General features: G+C 45.0%; 1 protein-coding gene across 3 annotated transcripts in view; it reads right to left on the bottom strand.

Moving 5' to 3' along the window:
• Positions 1–486: 486 nt before the first annotated feature.
• The window catches only part of LOC137434188 (ubiquitin-conjugating enzyme E2 R2), a 60,607-nt gene continuing 47,352 nt past the window's right edge, over positions 487–13,741 (bottom strand). For all 3 annotated transcript variants that reach the window (XM_078785372.1, XM_068126948.2, XM_068126946.2), the window contains 2 exons: positions 3,586–3,720; positions 487–1,722 (listed from right to left, as the gene is read on the bottom strand). In XM_078785372.1, coding sequence (XP_078641498.1) covers positions 1,515–1,722; positions 3,586–3,720 — 343 coding nt within the window. In that variant the 3' untranslated portion in view covers positions 487–1,514. The remainder of the gene's footprint in view (positions 1,723–3,585; positions 3,721–13,741) is intronic.

Genomic DNA, 13,741 nt, shown 5'->3' with positions numbered 1-13,741 from the left:
TAGTTATGTTTACTGTCCACCTGGATCTTGAACGGTTCCCTAATAAGAAGTATTTAAGACCAAATGCTGAGTTTTAACAAAAAAAAAAAAAAAAAAAAAATTGTCGACAATGGAATTTAAGCATAATTTTGGACAATGGCCATTCGACGACACGGAATCAAAGGGAATCCGTTGAGCAAATAACATATCCTTATCCAAAAAGTGACATTAATTAAAAGTACACAAACTTAAGCTTTATTGGTAGTTTGTTTGAATGCAGGCAAAAATCTGTTTCAGAAAAGCAACTTTTAACCAAGATGGATGAAGTTTTAATTCAATCCGACATCATAAATACATTACCCAACCCCCACCCCACCCATTTAAGTAAAGGGTTCACCCCCTCCATCCAATTCCTCTACCCCCCTGCGATTTAATCAACAATTCACAACCTTTCCCCCCCCCCTCTCCCTCCCCACACCCTATTTAAATCAAGAGTTCACCACTCACCACACGACACCTACTCTGTATTGACAAGAGCATATTGTTCACATCTCTATTTCGCTGCAAAAAAGACATTTCATAAAAATAAAAGATCGAGACACTAAATCATGATTTAAGATGGAAAGGATAAATTCACACCATTGTTCATCAATCACAACCATCCAGAACACTGCAAATTTAGCAGGTGAATGACTGCCAGGTGACGTGTTGGGCATTCTGCATTCAAAGCACGACGGGTTCAGACGGCAACGTCCTCATGGACTACCCAAGAGTCGGCGACTTTCACCATGCAATGAGAATTCTGTATCAACCCCTCGTTTGGAACATTAATCAGAGCAATCCTCTTACTATACATCTATATGTATATATAGAGAGGGGGAGAAGGGGACAGGGACAGAGAGAGAGACAGATAGAGGGAGAGACAGATAGAGGGAGAGACAGATAGAGGGAGAGACAGATAGAGGGAGAGACAGATAGAGGGAGAGACAGATAGAGGGAGAGACAGATAGAGGGAGAGACAGATAGAGGGAGAGACAGATAGAGGGAGAGACAGGTAGAGGGAGAGACAGATAGAGGGAGAGAGACAGATAGAGGGAGAGAGACAGACAGATAGAGGGAGAGAGACAGAGACAGAGACAGAGACAGAGAGAGAGAGAGAGAGAGAGAGAGAGAGAGAGAGAGAGAGAGAGAGAGAGAGAGACAGCAAGAAAAGAAATTAAGTGTACGAAATAAACATTGTGGATTCATGAGCCCATCTCAAATCAAAAGAACACGGAAAGGGAGGAAAAGAAAACGAAGCAAAAAATAAAATAAAGGGATTTTTTTGTCACAGTTCGAGTGATAAATAGAGCAACTTGTTCGATTAAGATTCTTGTCGAAGAGTCGGCTGCAGTGAGAACATTCCAAGCATGTTGAATATGGCCCACATGATTGCCCTGCTGTCAAGGGCCTCAGGGAATAATATTGGCGTTAAGGTTCCAACCCACCCTGCTCCCACTCCATCCCATGATCCACCCTCCCAAAACCCAGATATGTTAAGATTCGTTTCCAGAGTCATCATCATCACAAAACTCCACATCTTCTTCCTCTTCCTCAATGTCCTCATCGTAAAGATCGTCAAACATCATATCAGAACTGTTGTCCTTCGGAGCAAGTTTGGTTTTCACGCAGTACTCCGCAAGGGTCATGGGTACCCGGACCCCATCCTTGTCGGCTTCCGTTTTCGTGGCCATAACTTGCTTCCTATGGGATTGACAATCCGTTAGCAAAAGCCAATGTCTCATACAAATCTCTACGTTACTGATCATTATGGCATTTCACTCAACATTACGGGTTAACTCATTTTTTATGCTAATGACCTGCAAAGGCTGAAAAGCACCTTTTTGCTTTCTTTGGTTTTTACAGGATCTCAGAACCAAAGACTCGTCGTGGAGCTGACAGACACACAACTTGGGGGAAGTGTCACGTCGCAGGGCACTTTGGATTCCAGCGATGCCACAACTGATGGCACCGCCTTTCTCACCATACTCAATGTGGTATTTTCTAAAAAGAGGAATTTCCTCCTCTGAATAGTTGCTAAGCTATGGTTGATTGTCCGTACTCTATCGTTTTTAAATGCCGAACGTCAAGCAAGGAAGCAGCACATACCATTTTAAAAGTCTGTGGTGTGACTGGGCTAGTGTTTGAATCCTGACCTCCCAGACTTAGAGCAGACACTCTAGCCATTACATCCGAGTCGAGTTATCCCCACGCTTTTTGAAAAAGAAAAAAAAACGAGGTTAAAATTGTACCCAGCTACATCATCAGTCTGTCACACTTTGACCTCCTACACGGTTGTGCAGAAATTCACCAACCTTGGTAGTTAGGATCTCCACATGGAGATCAGTATCAAAAGAGCAGTATAATTTTGGCTACGCCCCCTGGGGCGTGGTCAGAAGGTCAAATACCAAAAATGCAATTACGGCCACATTTGCAAGCATTTAAAAAACTAGGGCATTGCCCGTACTATATCTATATCTAAAATTATATCCCCCCCCTCTATTTACATGAAATGGTTTGGTCCAAAGCGAACGGCTTGCGAGTACGGTGACAATCCCCCCCCTCTATTTACATGCAATGGTTTGGTCCAAAGCGAACGGCTTCCGGAGTTTGGTAAAGAAATCGCCATCGCGTGCACAAACGCGCAGGAAAGCGAATGAATCGCAAATTCGGTTTTATTAGTTTTAAAACATAGTTTAACGCCAACATAGTTTGCAAACGTGAAATAAATGAATACGCTCTCAAATGTGCCATCCGAGGCAGAGTGTGTCCTCCACGTTCGGCACACGCGATCGTTCGCTGCTCTCTGATTGGTTGAATCGTTTTTTGGACATAGCTCGGTAAGTAATTGTCCGATTAATATGAAACCTTGAAAAGGCACATCCTCGGGTCCCCAGCAATATACCTGGCAAGTTAAAAGTATATCGGACCCGTGGTTGTCGAGAAACAGCGGTCACAGACAAACAGACGTACAGACGTACAAACAGAGATTACTGGAATTATAGATAGATGAAACTTTGTATATGCATTTAACATTAGAGATGCACGAAATATGTAACGATTTTCTGGATTTGACCCCCGATTCATGGGTGACTTGGGGTCAAAATAGAAAAAAATATATAAACTGTATTGGGTCATTCCAGGTGGAACGTTTTGGCATCTTTCAACTTTGCTTTAGGTAAGAAGTGTGGGGATTTGCGATGGCACACCTTCAACTTTGCTCGAGTTTTAACTTGCGCTCTCCCATTCCACTTTTATTTATACCTGCTTTATTTGTCTCTACCTTTGACGGGAAAGGTTTTTTTTTTTTTGTACATTCAGGGTGTCATTCATTAAAAAAAAACAAAAAAAACTGAAATTTGGGGTGTAATTCCAAATATAAAGGTAAAAGACTTTTAAAAAGTTAAACGGAAAAAGAGTATATATGTACCTGTACACACACGCTTACACTACCAAACTATTATAGTATGCAAGAAGAGCAGACAACACGACAACGTTTGCTGGTCAGGTATTCGTGTTGTTTTGCACAGCCCCAAAAACACCAAGATAATGGTAACAAAGCCTTACCGGATTATCTGTGCGTATTCTTTGTCACGGCCTTTGCTGTCCCGCCATTTGCGGTACATTACGGAGGCATCGACATTGGCAGGGGAGAAAGTGTTCGGCTCGTTGAGCAGGGAAATGACACTCAGGAGGATAGTCCTGAAAGAAAGGAAACAAAGGAAAAAAGCCTCGACAACAGAAGGTAAAGATGTTAACACATCCCAAACAAACATGTTGATAAACATAAATATATATACTACATATATTGTTTTTTTGTTGTTGTTGTTGTTGTTTTTCCTCGCCCCCCCACACCCCCCCCCCCCCCCCTTAACAAAGTTATTCCTGGTTTTCAACTTACCCTAATATTTTGATGCAACAAGATTTTTCAACCCCACAATGCTCAATGCACGATTGAGACGTCATTATGCAGTTCTGGTTTAGTTGCCACGTCGTGAAAAAGCGAGTCGTACTCATCATCACCTTTGCCTATTAGACAACACAAGGTCACCATTAGCAGCTGCACCTTGCCTTCCATAAGAGAGATATTCGAGAGTTTATCCTTTGCGATTGTGGAGCTTTCGACAACAGGCATCGAAAAAACAAGGTGTAGACCACGTGATGTTAAACATCACCAACACTCGGCAAGGGGGAATAACGGCCAATGCATGGATTATGGAACAAGAGTCAAGTCCCAATACACCGGTTTACAGACGCGACACATTTGTCGTGCGGATCTCCCCAACTTTGACTCATCAAGTGAATATCAAATGGGTTTGAGGGTGTTCATGATAGGAATCCAATTGTGCATGAGGTCTAAAACGTGTATAAGCTTCAGGAAGACCCGATTCACGGTGCGAGCAACACCTGGCCAGACTCAAACACGAAACTTGGAACGTGGATCTCAGTAATTTGAGTGCCTATTATAATAATCGTTTTGATTGCCTCAAAATCTAATGTGTACCACAGTTTAGAATAGGTACACCGTATCCCTGCGTGTCGTAAGAGGCGACTAAAAGGGTTGGCGTCAGGAAGGGCATCCGGCCAAAAAACATCGCTCGAAAAAGGGAACCATGACAATTACAATTACACATGGGCAGAGTACAGCCCGAAGTACCGCGTGGGGGTCCTCACCCCCTCTCGTCAAAAATGAAGGTGGGGAACCCGATCGAAGCAAGGGTGGAAATCACTCCATTTATGACGAAACGTCTGATGCCCCACGTGGAGATCGATTTCTGAGGTTTGGGACATGAATGTCGGGACAATGACAGGGAGATCAGGAGAAGTGGTGGAAGTATTGGTCAGAAGAAGAGTGGACATGTGTTGTGTGCAGGAGACGAGATGGAAGGGAAGTGGTGTGAGAATGGTGAAGGCTAGGCAGGGACAGAAATACAAGTTTGTGTGGAAAGGGTGCCCAGAAGGCTGGCATGGTGTTGGTGTCCTGTTTTCTAAGGAGTTTGTAGACAGTGTGGTGAGTGTGACTGGAGTGAGTGAAAGGTTGATGGTGACAATGATGATTGGAAAGCTTTTGGTGAACGTCATCTCGGGATATGCTCCGCAGGTCGGTCAGAGCGATGAAGAGAAGGACAAGTTCTGGTGTGCAATAGAGAAGCTGATGGAAAACGTGAAAGATGAGGAAGTGGTTGTGATAGGAGGACACTTAAATGGACATGTGGGAATGAGTATATACGGTTTTGAGGGAGTTCATGGGGGTTATGGATATGGTGTGAGGAATGGAGAAGGTGAAAGGATTTTGGAGTTTGCTGATGGAGCTGGTTTGTTGATTTGTAATACTCAGTTCCAGAAAGTGGATAATAAGCTTGTCACATACACGTCAGGTGGGTCGACGACAACCGTTGACTGACCTGATGGTGCGTAGGCGAGATAGGGGGCACCTCCGGGACACGAAGGTGATCCCGGGGGAGGAGGCTATTTCACAGCACCACTTGGTTATCTGTGACATAAGGATGAAAGGTGCGAGGAGAGCTCGGCGGGTGAAGTACCAACCGAGAATGAAGGTGTGGAGGTTGAAAGAGGTGAGAGTGAGGGAGGCATTAAAAGAGAGGCTGAGTATGGTAGAGGATGATACGTTTGAGCTCAAAAGTGGTTGGATGTCAATGAAAGATAGTCTGTTGGGAGCCATTGGTGAGGTTTGTGGATGGACAAAAGTACCACCGAGGCACTTGGAAACATGGTGGTGGGATGATGAAGTTGGAAAGAGGATTGACCAGAAGAGGAAGAAGTTCAAGGAGTGGCAGAAGGCGAAGGGTACGGGGGCAGAAGAGGCAGAGCATGAAAGTTATAAGGCAGCCAAGAAGGCTGCAAACAAAGAGGTAGCAAAGGCGCAGGAGGCATATAGGGAAATGTTCAGAGAACGCTTGGATTCGGAAGAGGGTCAGAGAGCGGTATTGAGGATTGCAAAGCAGATAGTGAAAGAGAGGTGCGATGTGATTGGGGTGAGTTGCTTGAAGGATGAAGTGGGACAAATCGTTGTGGACCCAGATGGAATTAAAGGAAGATGGAAGATAAATATGGAAATAATGTTGAATGCAGAGAATGAATGGGATGGCAGCATGGAGAGTAACCCAGTTTTAGAATCGGCAGAGAAGATAACTGAGAAGGAAGTTGAGGAAGCGATAAAACCAATAAAAAACCACCTTTAGAGGCCATTTTTCCCCGCAAAGCAGGGGTTGGCCTTTTTCGGGAACCATGGTTGTTGTTGTTTTTTGGTCCCCTTTTTGAAGCAATGTTTTACGGCCGGATGCCCTTCCTGACGCCAACCCTTTTTGTCGCCTTTTACGACAAACAGGGAATTACCAGCGAACTGGTTCTCAATTTGCCGACCTCGGAAGGATGACAGGCTGAGTCAACCCCCCTGGCGTTAATTCAGCGATCGACCGGGATTCAAACCCAGGATCCTAGGATCCTAAAGCCGGCACCCTAGCCGCTAGCCCAACACCAGGGAAGCGACAAAACCAATGAAGAGTAGAAAAGCGTGAGGGCCGACGGGAGTTGTGGGAGATATGTTGAAGGCAGCAGGAAGTTGGGGTGTGAAGAGAATGACAGAGATCTGTAATCTGGTGGTGAAAGAAGGCCGCATTCCAGTGGATTGGGAACTGAGTACCCTCGGCCCTCTATACAAGGAAAAGGTGACACTCTGGACTGTGGCTCGTATAGAGTGATAAAGTTATTAGAGCATGGAATGAAGGTATTGGAAAGGGTGTTGGAGAAGGGGAAAAGGAAGATAGTGAAGATCGACGAAATGCAGTTTGGATTTATGCCAGGAAGAGGAACGACAGACGTGCTTTGTATTGTAAGGCAGTTGCAGGAGAAGTACATGGAGAAGAGGAAGAAGTTGTTTCTTGGGTTTGTTGATCTGGAGAAAGCATTCGATAGGATTCCACGCGAAGTAGTGACATGGGCATTGAGGAAGTTAGGAGAGGAGGAATGGTTGATCAGAGTAGTGATGGCAATGTACGAGAGAGCGCACAGCTGTAAGGACGAATGATGGGAACAGTGGTGAGTTTGAGGTGAAGGTGGGAGTGCATCAGGGGTCAGTACTAAGTACACTACTATTTGTAGCTGTGATGGAGGTGCTGGCTCGGAACGTAAAGGAAGGTTTACCGTGGGAGTTGTTGTATGCAGATGATCTGGTGTTGATTGCAGAGAGTATGGATGGACTGAAGGAGAAGATGAACAAGTGGAAGGAATGTATGGAGGCAAAAGGTCTGAAGGTGAATATCGGAAAGACGAAGGTGATTGGCAAGTGGTAAAGCATGTGGTTAGGTGGAAAGAACTGGGAAGTGGCCGTATGCTGTGTGCAGGAAGGGTGTCAGAGTGAACTCCATTCAATGTATAATGTGTGCTGAGTGGGTACATCAAAAATGTAGTGGTCTCAGAGGGTCATTAACCAGTGTGGCAGCTACATTCAAGTGTAAGGTGTGCACAGAGGGAACTGCAGATGGAGGAAATGTTGAGTTGGATCTTGGAGACGGCATGAAGCTGGAAGGTGTGAAAACATTTTGCTACCTCGGAGACATGCTGAATGGAGAAGGTGGATCAGACTCGGCGACGGTTGCTGGAGTGAGATGTGCATGGAAGAAGTTTCGGGAACTGAGTGGCGTGCTGACGAGGAGGGGAGTGTCGTTGAAGCTGAAGGGAAAGGTGTATGCTGCATGTGTGAGAAGTGTTGTGATTTATAGGAGTGAGACATGGGTAATTAACGTAGAGCAGCAACGAAGGCTGGAAAGGGTGGAAATGCGAATGGTTCAGTGGATGTGTGGAGTTTTGTTGAGAGAGAGGAAGACAAATGATGAATTGCAAAAGATGATGGGAATAGAGCCTGTGGTGGATGCTTTGAAGAGAAACAGGTTGAGATGGTTTGGTAATGTGTTGAGGAAGGATGAAAGTGACTGGGGGGAGAAGAGTGATGGAAATGAATGAAGGAAGTGGATGACGGGGAAGACCGGGAAAGACTTGGCTAAAGGTGGTGGAAGAAGAAATGTGGGCAAGGGTGTTAAACAAGGGGAGATGCAGAAAATAGGGTACACGACGACTAACAATTTAAATCACAAGTTTCAGTTTTTCCAACCACAACATGCACAAGTCCTCTCAACGTGACCAACAGGTGCATAAACAACATAAAGTGACGACCCAAGCAGTAGTATAAAAACTCAAGTGGGCCACATCACAATCGAATACAAAAAAATTATTCATCACAACTGCCGAAATATTCAGGTCGAGTACAAGGGTTCCACGATATGAAGCAAATGTAGGGAGCAGGGGTAGGAAGGGGGATCGTGACTGAAAAGAATGGGAACAAGTCAGTGAATAGATGTACAGGTGGACGTGCTTCACTTGTGAGCAGATTTGCAAATCACAAAACTCTTTCCTTGCACATTTCAGCAGTTATCATTAAATATCAGACTTTTTATTATCTTAAACGTGATGCAGTCAACTTGAGTTTCTGTCCACGACCGTTTGCATCTTCCAGTTGCATTGCTTATGCACCTGTTGATTACACACGACGAGGGGGTTGGTCAAGGTTGGTAAAAGCATATCTGATGACATGGTAAATCACGATTTTAGAGGCTGAAGAGATTATTTTTTATAGACCGTGTAATTTCCAGGATCTCTGAAGCAGCGGATTTGAGTCGTGGCCAGGGGAGCTAGCACAGAGAATCGCATCTGATGATTCTAACTATATAATCGCGATAACTCGTAAAAGGAATATAAATGTATCCAAAAGTATTTTTCTCAAACTCTATTTGAGATGAATCCTTAAAATTTACGTAACAAGATTCATGAACCGTGCAAATCTGAGAGGTTGGGATAGTTTTATCCAGATGCTAAGTTTAAAAGTTTTTTTTTTTTTTTACTGGTGTGTACCCCGGTTTCGAATCGGTACACTGTATCCCTGCGTTGCATACGAGGCAACTAAAAGGGTTGGCGCAGGAAGGGCATCCGGCCATAAACCATTGCCTCAAAAAGGGAACCATGACAATTACAATGACATATGGGCAGGGTACAGCCCAAAGTACCCCGTGGGAGACCCCACTCTCTCTCGTCAAAACTCAAGGTGGGGAACACGATCGAAGCAAGGGTGGAAATCACTCCATTTATGACGAAACGTCTGATGCCCTACGTGGAGATCGGTTTCTGAGGTTTGGGACATGGATTGTAGGGACAATGACAGGGAGATCAGGAGAAGTGGTGGAAGTATTGCTCAGAAGAAGACTGGACATATGTTGTGTGCAGGAGACGGAAGGGAAGTGGTGTGAGAATGGTGAAGGGTAGGCAGGGACAGAAATACAAGTTTGTGTGGCAAGGGTGCCCAGAAGGCGTGCACGGTGTTGGTGTCCTGTTTTCTGAGGAGTTTGTAGACAGTGTGGTGAGTGTGACAAGAGTGAGTGAAAGGTTGATGATGGTGAAAATGATGATTGGAAAGCTCTTGGTGAACGTCATCTCGGGATATGCCCCGCAGGTCAGACGAAGCAATGAAGAGAAGGACCAGTTCTGGTGTGTGATAGAGAAACTGATGGAAAACGTGAAAGATGAGGAAGTTGTTGTGGTCGGAGGAGACCGAAATGGACATGTGGGAAGGAGTATAGACGGTTTTGAGGCAGTCCATGGGGGTTACAGATATGGTGTGAGGAATGGAGAAGGTGAAAGGATTTTGGAGTTTGCTGATGGAGCTGGTTTGTTGATTTGTATTACTCAGTTCCAGAAAGCGGATAATAAGCTTGTTACATACACGTCAGGTGGGTCGATGACAACCGTTGACTACCTGATGGTGCGTAGGCGAGATAGGGGGCACCTCCAGAACACAAAGGTGATCCCGGGGTAGGAGGCTGTTTAACAGCACCTCTTGGTTGTTTGCGACATAAGGGTGAAAGGTGCGAGGAGAGCTCGGCAGGTGAAGTACCAACCGAGAATGAAGGTGTGGAGGTTGAAAGAGGTGCCAGTGAGGGAGGCATTAAAAGAGAGGCTGAGTATGGTTGAGGATGATGTGGTTGAGCTTGAAAGTGGTTGGATGTCAATGAAAGATAGTCTGTTGGGAGCCGTTGGTGAGGTATGTGGATGGACAAAAGGACCACCGAGGCACTCGGAAACATGGTGGTGGGATGATGAAGTTGGAAAGAAGATTGACGAGAGGAGGAAGAAGTTCAAGGAGTGGTAGAAGGCGAAGGGTACAGGGGCAGAAGAGGCAGAGCATGAAAGTTATAAGGCAGCCAAGAAGGCTGCAGCACAGGCACAGGTGGCATAGAGGAAAATGTTCGGAGAATGCCTGGATTCGGAAAAGGGTCAGAGAGCGGTATTCAGGATTGCAAAGCAAATAGCGAAAGAGAGGTGCAATGTGATGGGTGTGAGTTGCTTGAAGGATGAGGTGTAACAAATCGTTGTGGACCCAGATGGAATTAAGGAAGATGGAAGAGATATACAGAAATGCTGTTGACTGCAGAGAATGAATGGGATGGCAACATAAAGAGGAACCCACTTTTAGGACCGGCAGAGAAGATAACCGAAAAGGAAGGTTGAGGAAGCGATAAAAGCAATGAAGAGTAGAAAAGCGGGAGGGACGACGGAAGTTGTGGGAGATATGTTGAAGGCAGCGGGAAGTTGGGGTGTGAAGAGAATGACAGAGATCTGTAATCTGGTGGTAAAATAAGGCCGCATTCCAGTGGATTGGGAACTGAGTACCCTCGTCCCTCTATACAAGGGGAAAGGTGACCCTCTGGACTGTGGCTCGTATAGAGCGATAAAGTCATTGAAGCATGGAATGAAGGTATTGGAAAGGGTGTTGGAGAAGAGGATAAAGAAGATAGTGAAGATAGACGAAATGCAGTTTGGATTTATGCCAGGAAGAGGAACGACAGACGTGCTTTTTATTGAAAGGCAGTTGCAGGAGAAGTACATGGAGAAGAGGAAGAAGTTGTTTCTTGGGTTTGTTGATCTGGAGAAAGCATTCGATAGGATTCCACGCGAAGTAGTGACATGGGCATTGAGGAAGTTAGGAGTGGAGGAATGGTTGATCAGAGTAGTGATGGCAATGTACGAGAGAGCGCACAGCTGTAAGGACGAATGACGGGAACAGTGGTGAGTTTGAGGTGAAGGTGGGAGTGCATCAGGGGTTGGTCCTAAGTCCACTACTATTTGTAGCTGTGATGGAGGTGCTGGCTCAGAACGTAAAGGAAGGTTTACCGTGGGAGTTGTTGTATGCAGATTATCTGGTGTTGATTGCGGAGAGTATGCATGGTCTGAAGGAGAAGATGAACAAGTGGAAGGAATGTATGGAGGCAAAAGGTCTGAAGGTGAATATCGGAAAGACGAAGGTGATGGCAAGTGGTAAAGCATGTGGTGAGGTGGAAAGAACTGGGAAGTGGCCGTGTGCTGTGTGCAGGAAGGGTGTCGGAGTGAACTCCATTCAATGTACAATGTGCGCTGAGTGGGTTAATCAAAAATGTAGTGGTCTGAGAGGGTCATTAACCAGTGTGGCAGCTACATTCAAGTGTAAGGTGTGCACAGAGGGAGCTGCAGATGGAGGAAATGTTGAGTTGGACCTTGGAGACGGCATGAAGCTGGAAGGTGTGAAAATATTTTGCTACCTAGGAGACCTGCTGAATGGAGAAGGTGGATCAGACTCGGCAACGGTTGCTCGAGTGAGATGTGTATGGAAGAAGTTTCGGGAGCTGAGTCGCGTGCTGACGAGGAGGTGGGTGTCGTTGAAGCTGAAGGGAAAGGTGTATGCTGCATGTGTGAGAAGTGTTATGATTTATGGGAGCGAGACATGGGTAATTAACGTGGAGCAGCAACGAAGGCTGGAAAGGGTGGAAATGCGAATGGTTCGGTGGATGTGTGGAGTATCGTTGAGAGAGAGGAAGACAAATGATGAATTGCGAAAGATGATGGGAATAGAGCCTGGGATGGATGCTTTGAAGAGAAACAGGTTGAGATGGTTTGGTCATGTGTTGAGAAAGGATAAAAGTGACTGGGTGAGAAGAGTGATGGAAATGAATGTAGAAGGAAGTAGAGGACGGGGAAGACCGAGAAAGACTTGGCTGAAGGTGGTGGAAGAAGAAATGTGGGCAATGGGGTTAACAAGGGGAGATGTAGAGAATAGGGCAAAATTGAGAATATTGTCATGGGGCCCACAAGGCTACCCACAAGGCTAACCCCCGCTCTAGCAGGGAAAATGGCCTTAAAATGCCCGTTGTTGTATGTTTAAAAGTTTTTATGCCCGATCACCACCTGTTAATAAATAGTGTTTACCCACACGTCCGTTCACCCACCGTTGTCCTTTGACGAATGGTCATGGCTTGTTGGAGGTGCCACTGCCAAAACTCCGAGTTTAAACTCAAATATCTCCATTAAGAAAGGAATTGAAACATTCAGGACTGATGCCAATGTCGAACTTGTGTTGTCTAATCGTCAAAAATGAGAAAATATAAATAGATAAAAACTCTCTACGTTTTCTACCATGTAGCAAACAACTAGAGCGGCACTCGGTCGAGCACATACCTCTGCCAGGCTGTACAGTTTACATTTTGTATCCCACCGATAGGCCAGATCTACACCCGGACATTCAACAAAATCGAATCAGCTTGTTTTTGTCACCCACCCAACTCATCCACCAAGATGTGTCATAATCCATATACAACTATTTTAAATATCATGCAATATATCGTTTTTGGCCCCATCTCTCGATGGTGAAGAATCACTATAAATTTTATTTTCAGTCTCATATCTGAATTCGGATCTTCACCAAAATTGAATAAAATTCCTCCATGGCACACACCCAACCTGTCCACCAGGTTTCGTCCAAATACGCCCACAACTTTGAGATATCGTGCTGTGCATCGTCTTTGGCTTATCTCTCAATGGTGAAGAATCACTTATAAATTATAGTATCCGGATCCAAATCTTCACCAAAATTGTTTCAATTCTTCCTTGTCAAATACGCAACATGTCCACCAAATTTCGTCCGAATCAGTCCACAGCTTCTTCAGATATCCTGCTCACAAACAAACAGACAGAGATGTAAACACAGCCTCCATCAACCTTCGTTGGCGGAGATAATAACAAACATGTCAGTCGGGACTGAAAAGGAGCAATAATTTTAATAACCTGAAACACCCGCTCCCTGTGGGAGAGGCAAGGAGGAAGTTGGGAGTTGGTGGAGGCAGCATTAAGTTGGAGGTGGCCATCTCAACTTAGTAGAACGTTTCCATGCACAACCACCACTTTTGAACTTACTTGGTTCAGTGGTTTAGAAGTGCATAAAATACAGAGCACACATGTAAGTTGCCTGAGTAGTTGTCGAATCTATATGGTTTTCATACATAGAAAATAATATAACAGTGTAAATCGCTGGGACTGATAATACTCTCTCCCACTGGACGTTTCCATGCACAACCACCACTTTTGAACTTACTTGGTTCAGTGGTTTAGAAGTGCATAAAATACAGAGCACACATGTAAGTTGCCCGAGTAGTTTTTTTTTTTTTTTTTTTTTTTCCACTGGACGTGGTGCTACCAGTTACACATTTACAGATAATTTTCCCCCCACCACCTTCCCGAACCCCTGCCTTCTTTTTTTACCGCCTAAAACCCTTCCGTGCACACCCCAGTACAACCAACAAATTTCAACAAAATTCAAGTCACGCATTTGGCATTTTTCCATCTC

Source organism: Myxine glutinosa, chromosome 10 (genome assembly GCF_964187855.1).
Source record: "Myxine glutinosa chromosome 10, kmMyxGlut1.1, whole genome shotgun sequence".
Classification (NCBI taxonomy): domain Eukaryota; kingdom Metazoa; phylum Chordata; class Myxini; order Myxiniformes; family Myxinidae; genus Myxine; species Myxine glutinosa.
The sequence above is the reverse complement of the archived record's forward strand: the minus strand, read 5'-3'. Positions and strand labels throughout refer to the sequence as shown.